Source organism: Phoxinus phoxinus (assembly GCF_949152265.1).
Source record: "Phoxinus phoxinus genome assembly, chromosome: 3".
Lineage (NCBI taxonomy): Eukaryota > Metazoa > Chordata > Actinopteri > Cypriniformes > Leuciscidae > Phoxinus > Phoxinus phoxinus.
In genome coordinates this window covers 40,184,473-40,201,228 of record NC_136878.1, presented here as the reverse complement: position 1 = coordinate 40,201,228, position 16,756 = coordinate 40,184,473, and the positions used below count along the sequence as shown (strand labels likewise).

Sequence of the window (16,756 nt, the reverse complement as noted above, 5' to 3'; positions counted from 1 at the left end):
GTTTAATAAATCTGTAAACGCAGCTCCTAACGCATCATTTGTGTTATCAACGTGTATGTTGAAATCTCCAACAATTATTGCCTTATCGGCATTGACCAATAGATCTGAGAGAAAATCTGCAAACTCTTTTAGGAAATCAGCGTAAGGCCCTGGCGGTCTATATACGGTAGCCAAGGCTAGAGATAATAGGGATTTCTTTCTTACATCTAGGAGCGTAACATTTAGAACAAGTACTTCAAACGAATTAAACCTGTGGCCTGTTTTCTGAGTAACATTAAGAATATCTCTATAGATTGTTGCAACACCGCCGCCACGACCAATCAGACGGGGCTCATGCTTATAACCGTATCCTGGTGGAGTGGACTCATTAAGACCGAAATAATCATTTGGTTTAAGCCAGGTTTCAGTAAGGCAGAGTACATCAAAGCTATTATCAGTGACCATTTCATTTACAATAACCGCCTTAGGTGTAAGCGATCTAATGTTTAGAAGACCTAGCTTTAGAAATTGTTTTTGTTCACTAATATTGAGATTTTCTGGTTTAATCACAATTAGATTTTTCTTAGATCCTGCAGTAGATTTATTGTTTGGCCTCACTAAACGAGGAATAGACACAGTTTCTATATAGTGTTCTACACTGGTACTTATATCAATTAATTTGGGACAGCAAAGAATGTGATTTGGACTTTGACTTACTAGTCATATGGTGTGTAACGTCTTGGAGATGTTGTCCGACAGAACAGCCGCTCCGATTCTGCTGGGGTGCAGGCCATCAGCATGGTAGAGCCTAGGTCGCTCCCAAAACAGATTCCAATTATTTACAAAGAGCAGTCTCTGTTCATTACACCATGACATCAACCATTCATTTAGTGCAAACAATCTACTGAACCTTTCTTGTCCTTGTCGGTACGTGGGAAGCGGTCCAGACACGACGATCTTTGCTTCAGGCGATGTTCTGCGTACCGTCTCGATCAGGCTCCTGTAGTCCCTCTTCAGAACCTCCGTCTGTCGCAGCCTGATGTCGTTCACCCCCGCGTGCAGCACGACAGCTCCGACGCGCTCGTCACCGTTCAGGATCTCGGGGACCTGCGCAGCGACATCGAGAACACGAGCACCAGGAAAGCAGTGAGTGCGCACCATACCTTTACCTGAGGTAGCGCGGACATGCCGGACCATGGAACTGCCGATGATCACAGCGTCGTCGCGTTCCGTCTCGCGAAGAGGGGAGAAGCGGTTCCGGGTGGAGATCTTTGAGTTACAACATACAGGTGATTTTCATCCTTCTGTTAAAATGCTCACTATGTTCCTTGACCAGTCACAGCACTTTAGTAGTGGCGTTGTGTCACTGTGCTTTGAAATAATTCTGTGGACATTGTGACCATTTACATCCAGCACATGTGCAATATCCAAAACCAATTTCCAAAACCTTCCTTGGTTGCAGAGGACCACACCTTTCATTGCCACTCCTTTTCACTAAAACCCACAAAATAACATCTAATAATACAGCTAATATGTGCCACATAGTGACTTATTGAATTATAGGCTGGGAATAATGAGTCCAAGATTGGTATGACCACTTCGCCAAAAATGACGTCCGCACAATTCATTGCGTCATGACAAATGCTACAGTTGAAACGTGGAACATGCATGTTTACACTTCAGGCATAACTTCACAACATGTATACAAATATCTTTTAATTAGCCAATGCTTCACACACACACACACACACACACACACACACACACACACACACACACACACGCACGCACGCACGCACGCACGCACGCACGCACGCATGCACGCACGCACACAAACATGCACACACACACACACACACACACACACACACACACTGCAACAACTTTTCGGCCCTATGGTTCAGCGGTATGTCTGAAGAAAGAAGAATGAAGCATATACTGAAAAGAACACTCAGACTACAGTTAAGCATGCGGTGGCTTGGTGATGCTCTGGAGCTGCTTTGCATCCTCTGGTAACATGGGTTCATTGAAGTATCAGAAAATCCTAGGAGAAAACGTCTGGCCGTCAGTGAGGCATCATTGGACCTCCCAACAGGACAATGTTCCCAAGCATACCTCAAAATTCCAGCAATTAAGGCTTGGTTGCAGAAGAAGTCCTGGAAGATTATAGAGTGGCCATCACAGTCACCTGACTTGAACCCCATAGAAAATCTCTGGTAGGATTTGTAGAAGGCGGTTGTAGCACACAAACCCAAGAATATTAGTGAACTGGAGGCCATTGCTCATGAGGAATTGGTTAAGATTCCTTAGAAACACTGCCAGAAGCTGGTGTCTAGTTATACATCTCGTTTGCAGCAGGCCATAACAGCAAAAGGGTGTTCTACTAAGTACTAAAGATGCTTGTCATGAAGGGGTTGAATAATTTTGAGACTGCAGAAGTCATTAAAAGTTGCATTTTCAGATGATTTTGGAGAAACCACTTGAAACATGTATTTCAATGACACTTGATTTGATTTTGGTTTGATTTGTTCATTGCAAACAGCTGGGTCTGTCAATTTTGCCAATATACCTGATTTACAATGGGGTTTGAATCATTTGGATTAGAACTTTATATATATATATATATATATATATATATATATATATATATATATATATATATATATATATATATATATGTCTGTGCATGTATGTATGAATGTATGTATATAGTCTGATTGGGACACTTTTTGCCATTGAGGTGACTGAGAAAAAGTTTCCCAATCAACCAAATAACTAATTGGTTTGAGTAGGACAAACTTAAATTGAACTAATTAGTTGAGTCAAATTAACTTTCATTAGTATTTAGCACTTTCTTTGTCTTTCAAGTTCACAGAACTTATATATTTTAAGTAAACTGAACGGTTTCATTGTTTTGAGTTTTATGAAATTATTTATTTTAATTTAGACGAACTTAAGTTTAACTGAAACGGTTGGGATGTCTATTTCCCAGCATGCTTTGTGTTCACAATGTGAAAAGTGTTCACATTGAGATTACATGAAAGTTTTAAATTAATTGTATGAATTAGTGTACTCATACATTATAATTGTTCTTAACTTGAAATGTTTAAGTACAAAATAAAAATCTGCTAGTTCTGCTTACTTAAACTTTGAATTTCAGAACTTAAAAAAATTGAGGCAATTGATTGCCTTAAATGTTTTGAGTTCTGCCAACTTAGAATCACTGTTTCCAAACTAAATTTTAAGCAGCACAGCTGTTTTCAACATTATAATAATAATAATGTTTTTGAACAGGAAATCAACATATTACAAACGATTTCTGGAGGATCATGTGACACTGAAGACTGGAGTAATGATGAAGAAAATTAAGCTTTGCCATCACAGGAATAAATTACATTTTAATTTATATTATATTAGAAAACAGTTATTTAAAATTGTTATCATATTTCACTGTTTTACAGTGTTTTTGTATACCATTGAAAAATCTTACTTACCCTAAAGTTTTTGTGATGATGAAATGAATATGATATTTTCAAAAGGTAATGTCTTAAATATAACAAAAAAAATTGTTACTACAAGGAAGCATGAAAATATGGTAAAAATTATGGAAGCATGGAAAAATTGGTAAAATTTTGCATTACAGATGTTGCCCTTGTCCATTTCCTTGATTGACATTTGTTGCGTTTACACCCGATTGAAATCTGCAGCATGAAATCGACCAAATGAAATCAGTAAAGAACAGAGACACCTTCCTGTTTATGTGTTGACAACATTCCTCCTGCCCCCATAATGGAAAACACTGATCTGCTCCATGATAAGCACATGCTAGAACAAGCTAATCCACAGTGCAAATAAAGCCCTGCAGACTTATAAACGAACTCTGGCTTTTAAGAGTCAAATCACCCCTCTGCATGTCCAGTGTTGTGGAATGAGAATGAAGACATGTTGGAGTGTCAGGATTTGAGGGTCTCTGAGGAGAGGGAATAGGAGCAGGGATATCATGTTCAAGGTCACCTTATGCTAGATGTGCCGATGATGAGTTGACAGATGTGGACTCTGTCTGACCTCGCGAACCGACGCTGCTAGCTATGACGGGATGTATGATGGGTCATGGACTCCGAGAAGAGACTTTGAGTTCTTAGAAACCACTGCGCCTCTAGGCTTCATGCTAATTCTTGAACAGTGATGTCATGCTCCTTCTGTAGATGATCTGAGTGAGTTTTATGTCATACTGAGGCTGGATTCACCACAGCATCAGGAAAACAAGGCTCTAATAAAAACAACAACAAAAAAAAAAAACAACAACAACATATTTTGGCAAATTCCATCTCTTTAAACTGTTGCTATTTCTGACCCCACAATTGACACAACAATTCTCAAGGTAATCTGTTGAATATTTAGATAATTGTTGATATATTTTCATAAAGAAAAGGAAAGACATTTTCAACCAACTCGATCTGATGAGAACCACGAAATCAAAATTGAGAATTCTTTTTTTTATGGAACATTGCAGTAGCTATATTATTATAAACGATTTACCCATGCACATCATTACTGTTTTATTTATTTATTAATCAGCCCTCATAATCTTAATTCAAATTAGCTTCCCCTCCCTCTTGCGGCGACATCTCTTTTCTTCTCTGATGACGTTTACTGGCACGAGGGCGGGGGAACATATCACTCACGTGACATCACTGTAATAGCACACCACAACCTTCCAATCAAATCAACCCAATCAATTCAATGGACAAAATGTCCAAACAATTTTTTTTGATTAAGCATTTCACTTGTATTTACAGTGCATCACAATAGGGAAGAAAAATAGCGAATTATGTTCCATGTTGACTTTATTTTATGAGGTGCCAATTGTGTTATTGATATAAACATTTTTTTTTAGAAAATAGATAGCAAATGTACGAAAACATTTGTACAAATTCATACAAATTATCCATTTAAAAAGAGTAAAATACTTTTTAAATATAATTTTCAAGGTAAAAAGTTATTATTATTAGTAATTCCAAAGTAAGCCAAGTAATTCATTATTTATTTATAAATATCCAGTATAACCTTGTTTTGTCATAAAAAGCTGGCAAAACTTTACAAAAAAGTCCCATTTGTTTGTAACTTTAGTTCATGCATTACTTAACTTTAACTAACATTGAGCAATACATTTGTAACATTATTTAATAATCTTTGTTACTATTAGCTATAAATATCCAGCTGTTGTTAGTTATTCGGGCCCATAAAATATGTGTGATATTTGTGATTTAATAATATATTAGGACATTTACATTAACTAAGATTAATACACACTTTAGAAATCTTTAAATGTTAGTTCATGTTAAATAATGTTGTAAACTAATGTTAACAAATAAAACCCTATTGTAAAGTGTTGCCAAAAAGCTCATATTATCTGATATTATAAAAGACAAGCAACATTATATAGTCTAGTTCAGTGTTTGCTGTTGGCTAGTCCTGCAAACTAGAGTTCCTCTGAAACCCTCCACCTCCCCCAGCTCCACCTGCCTAGATCTGAAAAGGGATTTATGTTTATTCATGCATCAGCAGCATCTTACATTCTCAAAGCAGCGTGTGTGTGTATCTAATGGCAGCAGCAAGTCCATACTTGCTCTGCAGCAGCAGCAGCGTATCAGATCTAGTCCGCATACATTACATTAACATTGCCATATTCATTATCATGCTACAAATACTTTGAGTGTTGTCATTATTGAACTGTTATTTCTGTAAGAAATAGTTATAAATGATTATGCTGAACCACCATAAGGTTTTCTTTTTTAAAGCTACACGGTGTAGGAATTACTCCCATCTAGCTGTGAAATTGTATATTGAATATTACTTTCTAGCCCCTCCCATTCCGAGGGCGTTTTAACTCCTACGGTGGCCGTATTATTTCAAATCTGCCGGGCCTGGCAGATTCTACGCTGACGAGAATACTTGATTAGCTGGTAGAAGTAATTATACATTAATGAGCACATATCATTTTGAAAGAACAAAGTGGTTTTTGCTAAGAATCAACTTAAAAAATTACACAGTGTAGCTTTAAGTTCCTAATGTTTTTTTTTTTCTCTACTACTGTCCATTTCTGGACAGTGGTATTACCCTGACATTTTGACTTTTGCAAAAATGTCTAAATTAATTTTATTTCCGAAATAATCATGTTCATCATTAAAGAGATGAATTGCATTTTTAATGTATGTATTTAACATATTAATAGATCTAGACAAGTGCAAACACAGTGCAGGTTAGTTGGCACTTGCAGAATTAACTAGTTTTACTGAATTCCACTCATGTCAGAAACATGTGAAGCTTAGTAAATTCTAAGAGAAAAACACACGTAATTTCTGCTCTGCACCTCTCACTGATCCCTGCAGAGTGATAAATAGTGTAGACACATACCTTCTCACCCTTGTAATGATTCATAACGTAACATATTTCCCCATAGCTGTTTAAAATACAATACAAGCACTGAAAATGAATGCAGAACTTTCCGGCCTGGACATAAAAACCTAACAAACAAACAGTGTTTGATGTCCACATTGGTATTCCATAACAGGATTTCCATAAATAAATCCCTCACTCTTAGATATGATTTTCATTGGCGCTGAGCACATTACTAAAATGGATTTTGTGCTAAGCCACGTTTATTTGTAACCCTACTCAACTGTAGCTTAAGAATAAAGGCATAACCCTGGAGCAAGAATCAGCCGCGTATGAGAGCTTAGTCAAAGACAACAGCGTGTCCATGCATTCTGACAACAGAATCCGCTGCAATGGCTGAAAAAACTTGAAACAACAGTGTTTGGCAAAGTTTGGGCTTTCAAAGACTTCAGCCGCAGCTGTGTAAATAATAAATAAACCTTCTGAGCCGTTCTCATTGTAAAACGAGTCTTGCACAGATAAACATACATAATCAGTTCATCTAACTTACACTTGTACATCTTTTTTCCTTTGTATTACTTGGAAGACAAATCCCTAATAAAACAAAACTTGTCTGATGACAGAACATTAATAACATGGGGAATCTCACGAAAACATGTCTGAGTCACATTTCACCCCCCATATTTTTGCATAGTGATATAGTTTTATGCACAGTTTACATTATTTCATTAAATAATTTTACTTCTTGCATACATAACAGTCCATAAAATATATATATATAAATATATATATATAAGTAATAAGAGTTAGAGGAAACTTTTCTTAATTTTCATTGAAATAATGTCATAACCCATATATATATATATATATATATATATATATATATATATATATATATATATATATATATATATATATATATATATATATTATGGTTATTTTCTTAATTATTTCATTCATTTGATGTTCTCAATTTTGATGTTCTTGACAGATTGTTTTTATTTTACCCAATATAATATCAATAAAACGTAAAAAAAAAAAATGTTAAAAGAATAATTTGACAGATTTATAATTCTACTCATACACATGTAACTATTTAATTTTTGAATCTCAGGTAAATTTGTGTTTCAAGAAAAATTCTTCGTGTAAAGTAGCGCAGTGGAATGCAAAAACACGTTGTGTGTGAACAAATTTTTACAGTAGCCTATAGTAAATCCAAGACCAACACCAAGGAAACAGAAAATAAAATACAAAACAACCAAATATTGGTTTAAAATAAACATCATGATTAGACTTTATTTAACATCCATTTAACATTACAAAAAGGTGCCGTTTCACAAGTCCCTCAGCGGTCCGAAAGACCTTCCAGTCAAAAAGCAGTGTCTCATGAAACAGGGCACTTCCCTCATACACACAGCAGCTAAACTCCTGCCACGTCCCGACTAAACCCACACAAATACAAAACACAACCAAGTTAAACGAACAAGCCACAACGACAAGCAACATTAACAAATACTTTATGGCTTTCTGCTATCCTCCCTTTTTGGGTGCATGAATGTTTGATTTAGGGCTGCGCGATTAATCACAATTTCCACATAATCGCACTTAAACTGATTTGGCTTATCGCGATTTTTAGACCGCAAAGGCTGCGATTATTGTTTATGAGCCGCTTGTCAATAGCTGCGTTTCCATTACCCTTCAAATTGCGCAAATTGAAATTGCGAATTGAAAATACGCTCAATGGAAACACGTCAATTTAGCAACAAAAAAAAAACATTTATCGCAAAAAAGTTTTTACGCACGCATGAGGTGCTTTTTCAGGCAATTTGAAAAATAAATATTTCGCAAAACTGCAATGGAAACTTTGCGCATTTACAGTCACCTGACGTAGCTGACGCGGTGTGTTTGGACAGAATACGAGACAGAGTTGTTTATTAAATTCATAAAAGACAAAAGAATTACAGGAATACTGGATTCTAAACCTCAAAGCCACAATCAAGACATCAGAGCAGAAATGACAAATGAGTGAGAAACACTCATGTGTGCCGCTCAAAGTATAAGGTTTTTCCTTGCCATTAATGCTTCAATAACACGCCTACGTCTCCTTCCGTTAATAATGATAATGTCACGCGCGGTGGCTGTGATATATAAATATACCAACATCCGTTGCCATGATTTTTTTAAATGACTTATCGAGAGAGGAAAAAAGGACGTTTTAGTCGCATAACATCGGTTAATGGAAACGCCGTCATTTCGCAATAGTTTTATATCGATATTTAGAAGGCAAAAAATCCCCAAAAATTGCGCAAATCTGTATTGGAAATGCGGCTATTGATGTACGGCTCTGTAAACGCTGCTCCATCAGAAAGCACTGTGAGTTTGAGTCACTTATAACGTGCATTTGAAAAAGCAACGCAAACATCTTTCCAAACATGAGAAGCATTTATGAACCTCTAGTCCGACAAAAGACACCCTTTAATAACACGCTTTTACTTTTACTCCAAACTCACTTTATAACGACAGTTGAGCATTCTTCGGAGAGATAATGTGGCTTCTTACACAGAATAAGGCAGTTGTGTGTTTATTAGTCATGTTAAATCAATCAAAGCGTTTCAATCTTCTGTGTATTCAGCTACAGCGATGATGCCCGATAGGGATTTCCTGGAATGACGCGTGTTATCGTACTTCTGCGGCGGAGCATGTTTGTCGTGTCTGTGTAAGAGCGCCCTCTGGTGTTCAGATGGAGCAGTCGTGCTGCACTGACAAGCTGCGCATTAAATAATTCCAGCCTTTGCGGTTTCATTGTGATTAATTGTGCAGCCCTAGTTTGATTTCATGGCAGCATCAGTATTATATATCGACTCGATGAAGGCTTCACGTGGTCTTTGCGTAATTTCCGGACTTTTGCGTTCACGTCAAACTCGCGGTGCTGAGCGTTATCGACACGGAGGCTCCGACTGATGGGGACTGGGCCTGTACAGCTGTTGCAATCGGACCGGTCTCACCGGCCAGCCGGGTAACTGTCCTATTACTCTCAGGCCAACGGGCTGCCCGGGGCAGGAGTGAGGAGCGCCAGGCCCTGAGACCTGCGGGTGGCATGAGCGTGAGTCCAGAGGAGGTAGGACTGAAGCCGAGGAAGAGGAAAAAGGCAGCAGGATGGCCGGGGTCAGACCGTATCGGAGCTGGAAGACACGAGGAGGGCCGTGGTGAGCGCTGATGCCGTTGGGACGGGAATCCCTGTGCTCCTCCTCCCTCTTCTGCTCCTCCTCCCGTTTCTTCGCTTTCCTGTCGGGTCTGTTGAACTCCTGGATCTTCTCGGCTTGAGCGCGCCGGATATGGTACGTCTTCCTGTGGCTTTGAAAAGAATCAAGGAATTCCTCCAGGGGAACGTGGCCCTCCATGAACCTCTCCAGCAACTCCTGTGAAGGTCAAATGACAAATAAACAGGTATTAGAGGGCGGGAAGTCAAGCCGGATTCATAACAAGAGTGACGCAGTTGTCTTTTTGACTCATCATGTTCCAAGACAAATGTCAAAGCCCAGTTGCATCAAAACAAGTTATTTTTACACCTAATATGAACCTTAAAATTACTTTTAGTGGCATAATCTCAAGCAGTCTGATTGATTCTATCATTTCAAGAAATATTTTTGAGTTAAATAAACCCTGCTGGGAAAAAAATAGCTTAAACCAGCCTAAGGTAGATTGTTGGTCTTAGCAGCTTTAAGATGGTCTAGCTCTGGGGTAACCCTTAAATGTAAAATATTTACTTGATTGTGTCCCCTGAGATTTTAAGTAAATATATGACCCTGGATCACAAAACCAGTCATAAGTCGCACGGGTATATTTGTGGCAATAGCCAACAATACATTGTATGGGTCAAAATTATCGATTTTTCTCTTAAGTAAAGATCATGTTCCATGAAGATATTTTGTAAATTTCCTACCGTAAATATATAAAACATTTATGTTTGTGAGTGAATTCAGCACAATCGCCAACATAAATGGACAACTTTAAAGGAGATATCCTCAATGTTTCGATTTGTTAGCCCCCTCAGATTCCAGATTTTTAAATAGTTGTATCTCGGCCAAATACTGTCCTATCCTAACAAACCACATCAATTGAAAGCTTATTTATTCAGCTTTATTCAAAAATGTGACTGGTTTTCTGGTCCAGGGTCACATATTTTAATAATTCAACAGCACATTCGTATGTTGGTTAATGATCACAGGGCAAATAAACAGATCAAATGCTTTAATATTTTGTCATCTTTTTTAGTAAAGGTTTTATTCTGATTTGTTTTTATTATAATTTATTCATATATAACACTGCACGACCAACCTCTCTGTGTTTTAGGAACTCAATCCAATTGCATATAATAATAAAAATAATAATAATAATATACTGAATAAATAAAAGACCGAAATATACTAGTGTTGTAAATTATAATTCTACTTTAAGATTTATTTCTTAAATTCTTCACTTTCAAAGGTTCAAAACCGAAAGCTTTTAACATTTTCAAGCTTTTATTTTTGCAGCCTTTGAATTGATAATTGCTAAGTCGCACTGAATAGAAAGAATTGCACATTTCAGTTTTAAGTTCGGGCTATTTATTATTAAAAAATTTTCGTGAACCTCTGTTTGGGAAATCCTGGTCTACTTTAGTTGATCTCCCATCCCGACCAGCATAAAAGTTCCTAAAACCTCTCTAAAACCATAAAAAACTACTTTAGGCTATGTTTTATGTTTTTTTTTGTTTTTTTACAGCAGGGAAAATCAATGGATTTAGATGCTAATACATAAAGCACATTTTCCGATTACATGACATTGTTTTTTTGCATTGTAGAGTTACAAACATGATGTCTGCACATATAATGGAAGGATAAATTGAACACGAGCTCATGTGTCTACTGAAGCCTCTGGTGGAAGGGGCAGGTGTCTGCACTCTGTCTGTCTCAGTATGGGGGATTGAATAATTAATAAGTCTCGTCTGCACAAACCCACCCCCTAAATGTACTCGCAGACAGAACAATAAAGTCTTTTAGGACACTGCCCTTGGCAAACTACACATCAGTGTAGGACAATAACATGCAATGTGTGACTCAAATAAACAAATAAATTAATAAAATAATGATGTTGTTATGTACGCTGTATGTATTAAGAGTGTTGCAATAGGGGTATATGTGGGTAGTTTTGTTGTTAGGTGTGTGTGTGTGTGTGTGTGCATTTCAGATGTTCATTGGATCGACCTACAGCCTGTCAGTCTTTGGTTCAAACAACCAATCATATTACACCACCTTCTTCAAATATCCTTATCTCTTCCACGTATGCAGCTTCTTGCTCATTTTGGCTTTTGACTTTGTTTGGCTTGTTGTCGCCATCACTGATTTTGTGTTTATCGTATGATTTAACCAATTTAACAATTGGTTGTGAAGTGTTTTTGTTTCTTATACTGTTCACCCTTGTTCAGCCTACCCCATGATCTACGTCACATTGGCATTTTATAATTGGAGGTAAAGCTACCATTCCACAAATATAAAGTAAAAGGATCCAAAAGCTATTGCATGAATACAAATCAATCCAATAGAGCAGTCATATTCAAATGGTGGACCGCAGTCTGTGTCCGGACCCAGCAAAAGACCAATAGGTACCGAACGGCATTAAACAATTTCAATAAAATCATTTTAAAAAGTCAATAAAATCATTTTAGTCAGCTTTCAAACAGGATCGACACCAGCTCTCGCTCTCTAGGAGTACGGCTTGTTCAAAGAAAAGAAAAGTTGATAGCGAAAATGGACAGAAAATAATGCATTCATTCTCCCAGCAACAAGTTCAAAACCATTGAGCCTTATATACTCCGAGTCCATAGCGCTCGTCAAAACTGTCAATGTCAAGAACTGAAATATTAGCTGAAGATGTGCTAACTTGATGAGGCCATTCAGATTGCACTGTGCATTTCTTGAGCTGTGGATGAATCAACAGATGCCATTGATAATGCCCAGCTTCTGGTATTTGTGAGATTCTAAGATGAAACAAAGAAGGAATTCTGTTGGGTTTAACAACTCTTGAATCACACACACGAGGAGAGGACATCCATTAGGCCATCAAAGGGATGCGGACAAAACAGAGGGATAGATCTGAAGTTGTGGTCTTCGTCATCACAGATGGATGGTGTCTCTGATGGCTATGATGACTTGCTACTGCACAGCAATGCCAGATGGCTCAGCAAAGGCAAGGTTTTAGAGCGCTTTTGGGCTATTCGGGAGGAGATCAAAGCTTTCCTATCAGACCAAATGAGTGAAAAGAGTTTTTGGAAGATATGGAGAAGATGCGAACAGCTGCATTTTTGGCAAACATTACATCACATCTTAATGAGCTCAACATTGAGCTGCAGGGATAGAACAACACACAGGGCCGGCCCGAGGCATAAGCGAACTAAGCGGCTGCATGGGGCCCCCTGGCCACCAGGGGGCCCCCAATCGAGTTTTTATTTTTTCATTTATTTTTTACACATATTAGATAACTTAAACAAGCAACATAAATGAATGAATGAATAATTAATGACAAGCGAATTCTGATTTTATGATCAATATACCTGCCTACAACTGCTGCTGTGTCTGCCAGCGTTTGAGTCAAGCGCATAATCTAGACACCTCGCGTGTGTAGACAATTCGTGGGTGGGGAGACTTCTGTGATGAAAATAGACTTCAACTTTATTAATATGGTTTTAATAATCTTAATAATGTGACCGAGCGTTCGAATAGGGTTCACCTAACACTAACAGAAATAAGAAAATAATAAACGATAGCAGTTTGAAGTCTTCTCCACTTTATTATATTCCACACATCAGATCACTAACTCCAAAACCCCGCGACACTCCAGTACCAAGTGCGCATCTACGGCAAGCCCCGAGGGGAAAAATACATTGCATGCACACATATACAACTAGCGCCAGTACATCATTATTATTGTAACAGACTTTGTTGGATTCTGTCATGATGCGATGCATGTACAATCCAACAAAGTCTGTTACAATAATAATCTATATATTTAAAAAATATATTTTGAGGACAGTTACACCGTCAATAATTGTCATTGTTGTTGCTGTTATTACGTTTCTGATTTCTCAGTTTTGTCATCATTTTAAATGATGTAAATAATTGAGAGTTAGTAAAAGAGTAAAGTAAAAGTTAAACGTTTTAAAAACAAAAGTGAAAAATGTATGCACTTTCATTATTTAAGTAGCCTATCTATTTTTTTTGTAACATTCTATTTTTGATTATATCCATGTTTGTCTATTTTGGTTTTATTTTGTAGTTGAAGATTGCACATTTATTGTACATTTGCAAATAATTTATTTATGTTTTGTGAGAGTTTGTTTTCAGAAGTTTCAATGAGTTAGTAAAAAAGTAAAGTAAAAGTTACAACTTTTTATTTGAGTATCTACTTTTTATTAAGTATTTATTTTGTATTAACACATAACCTCACTGTATTTATAATGTAGCATTATAGCGTGACATTTGTGTCAGTAATCGTCAAGCACAGGTGACTCCGCCTGGTAGGAGGGGCCCCCAAAATCAAATTCTGCTTAGGGCCCCCAAAAGGCTCGGGCCGGCTCTGACAACACAGTATATGATTTGATAACAGCTGACCGGGATTTCCAGAAGAAATTGGAGATTTTCAAGACTGATTTTCAAGGTGAACTTGTCCACTTGCCCAAACTTTTGGAGCAAACCCAGGGAGAGCAAGTTATGACATGCCATGCTAGCTTCATACAGAAGCTGATGGACAACTTCAAGACTCAATTTGATGATTTTGGAAAATGCTGCTGTTCATACAGAACCCCTTCTTGGTCACAAATGAGTTTCCAGAGGAAGCAAAACAATCTTCAGAAGGGCAAATGTTGCATCACTACAAATGAAGTTGACTGAACTGCAAGAAAATGTGTCTTTGAAAGAGCAGGTTGGTAATTGTGACCTTGCCACTTTCTGGGGAAAGATGGTGCCGGCTACACATCCTGACCATGTTTGGTTCCACATACTGCTGTGAGTCAGCATTCTCCACAATGTACATTATTAACACCAAGTACCACACCAAGCTTAGCAATGAACAGCTGCACCACTGTCTTAGAATTGCACTCACACCATTTTTTCCCCACAGTTCAAAGTATTGGCAGGAGAAAAAAAAAAGTGTCATTTTTCTCATGAGTCATTGATGCGAGGTACAGATTGACTGGTGCATGCATGGAACAAAGTCTGAGCAGTCAGATTTTTTCCTCTATCAGACTCTCCTTTGTTCTTTAATAAATGTGCACTTATTATATTATTGTTATTTATTCAATTTAGTGAAATGCCCAATGCATACAACAGTAACTTTTCTGCATACAGATTACTATGCAACCACTTTTGCTTAGATATGTTGTCACAAATGTGCAGTTTAGTATATGTATGTGTACCTATACTTATAGTTTTACTGTAATTTCTAATTTTTTCTTGATGCAGCAAGACAAATAGTAATAGCCTACAAGTACAGCCAGTACAATTATGTCCTTAAAATGTGTCTGAATGGTCTCATTTAATATATTTAATAATAGTACTGAAAACAACTGATCCCAAATCATAGTACGGACAAGTATGGTCATTATGTGCTGTACTACAGCACTGATAAATGACTATATCTATCCGGACCTTTCCCACTAAGAAATTTTGTGTAACTGGATGTTCTCAGATTGTATTTGAATACCCCAGCAATAGAGCAGAGGTGGACAAAGTACACAACTTCCTTACTTGAGTAAAAGTACAGATACTACTGGTCAAATATTACTCCGTTACAAGTAAAAGTTGTAAAGACCGATTTTTACTTAAGTAAAAGTACAGAATTACTCATTTTTAAAAGTACTCAAGTATAAAAGTAAATGTCAATGCATTGTTTTATTATTGTTGCATGTAATACTTACAGTACCACATGCCTCTGAATCTATGCCTGCCTACCTACCCTCATATCAATATTAAATGTATTTCTAGAGCACAGTTCTAGTAGTGGGATTGAATAAGTGCACTCAATAACGTCCACAATGGTTTCGGACACCCGAATGGCTGTTCCCAGTTTTTTGGCTTCTAGTGTGAGTATGTTAGTCTTACTGTTATATAAGCTAGTGTGCTCCAAACTAATGACAAAATTCACATTTAGAAGACTAAAACCAACATTGAAAATGAAAATTAGGTTGATGTCAGAATCCAACGTCAGATTGACATTAATCTCCAACGTTGGACAGACGTTGTATTGTGGTTGAAAATCGGGTTGACGTCAGAAACCAACATCAGTCGAGTTCTGACGTCGAATCAGACTTTCATTCACAACCAAAATGCAACCCCTGCAACCAAAATCATCCCTGACCTTACTACTTTCTACTGAAGGAACTAGACAGAAATGTAGTGGAGTAAAAAGTATGATATTTGTCTTTCAAATGTAGTGAAGTTAAAGTAAAATGTTTCCAGAAAAAATAATACTCAAGTAAAGTACAGATACTCAAAAAGTGTACTTAAGTAGTACTCAAGTAAATGTACTTTGTTACTGTCCATCTCTGCAACAGAGCACATTTGGGATGAAAAATGTGTTTGATTTATTTTTTGGCCCAAATCCCCATTTCAATGCAAGTCTATGGGATTTTTTTCACTCGTTTAAATGTTTTTGGCAGGCAAAAATTATCAAAAGTGTCATAGCACACCTTTCTAAACAAACAAACATGGCAAACACTACATTACAAGTTATTGGGGTTTGTTGAAATCGCTCAAGCATGAGCAACAGTAATGATGTCTTACCTCAGTGGGGTTTCCCAGTGTAATCAAAAGTAAAATTACTATTGCATGAGCACAAAGTTACAAGTATCCAAAAGTTATAAATTCCCCCAAAATGTTTGTCTGAATGGAAAGCAGAGCCCTCCGACAGCATTTCATGTGGTCTCCTGCGGTTTATTAGCTCTTTATACTTCCTCAATCAAGGCATCATTAAAATGTTATAGTTTCGTATAAGAGCAGTCTATGAACGGTTGCTGTCAGTCCTTTTCCAGACTAATAGAATATGCGAGTCCTGTGGGAATCCACGGCTTTAAACACACGTGTCGGTCTGATGTTTTGTCTGGCACGGGTCCTGCTGAAGGCTGGCTCTCCGTACAGCTTACTTACGACGGAGTGAGATCATCAATCAGACGGCAGGGGCATAATGACAAAGTCACAGAGCTATCGATCGGGCCTGTGTGAGGTGGAAGACACAGTGCTTGTTTACAGCTGGAAGACGGATAACCCAACGTAGATCAATCAGACACAGCTGAGGACGCCTGAGACAACAACAAGAGAACACATCGAAGAAGTATTTTTCCAAT

General features: G+C 37.4%; 1 protein-coding gene across 1 annotated transcript in view; it reads right to left on the bottom strand.

Annotated features, from left to right (window-relative positions):
- Window positions 1-7,641: 7,641 nt before the first annotated feature.
- The window catches only part of vps37d (VPS37D subunit of ESCRT-I), a 40,102-nt gene continuing 30,987 nt past the window's right edge, over window positions 7,642-16,756 (bottom strand). Inside the window, exon 4 of the mRNA XM_079607366.1 lies at window positions 7,642-9,797. Coding sequence (XP_079463492.1) covers window positions 9,315-9,797 — 483 coding nt within the window. The 3' untranslated portion in view covers window positions 7,642-9,314. The remainder of the gene's footprint in view (window positions 9,798-16,756) is intronic.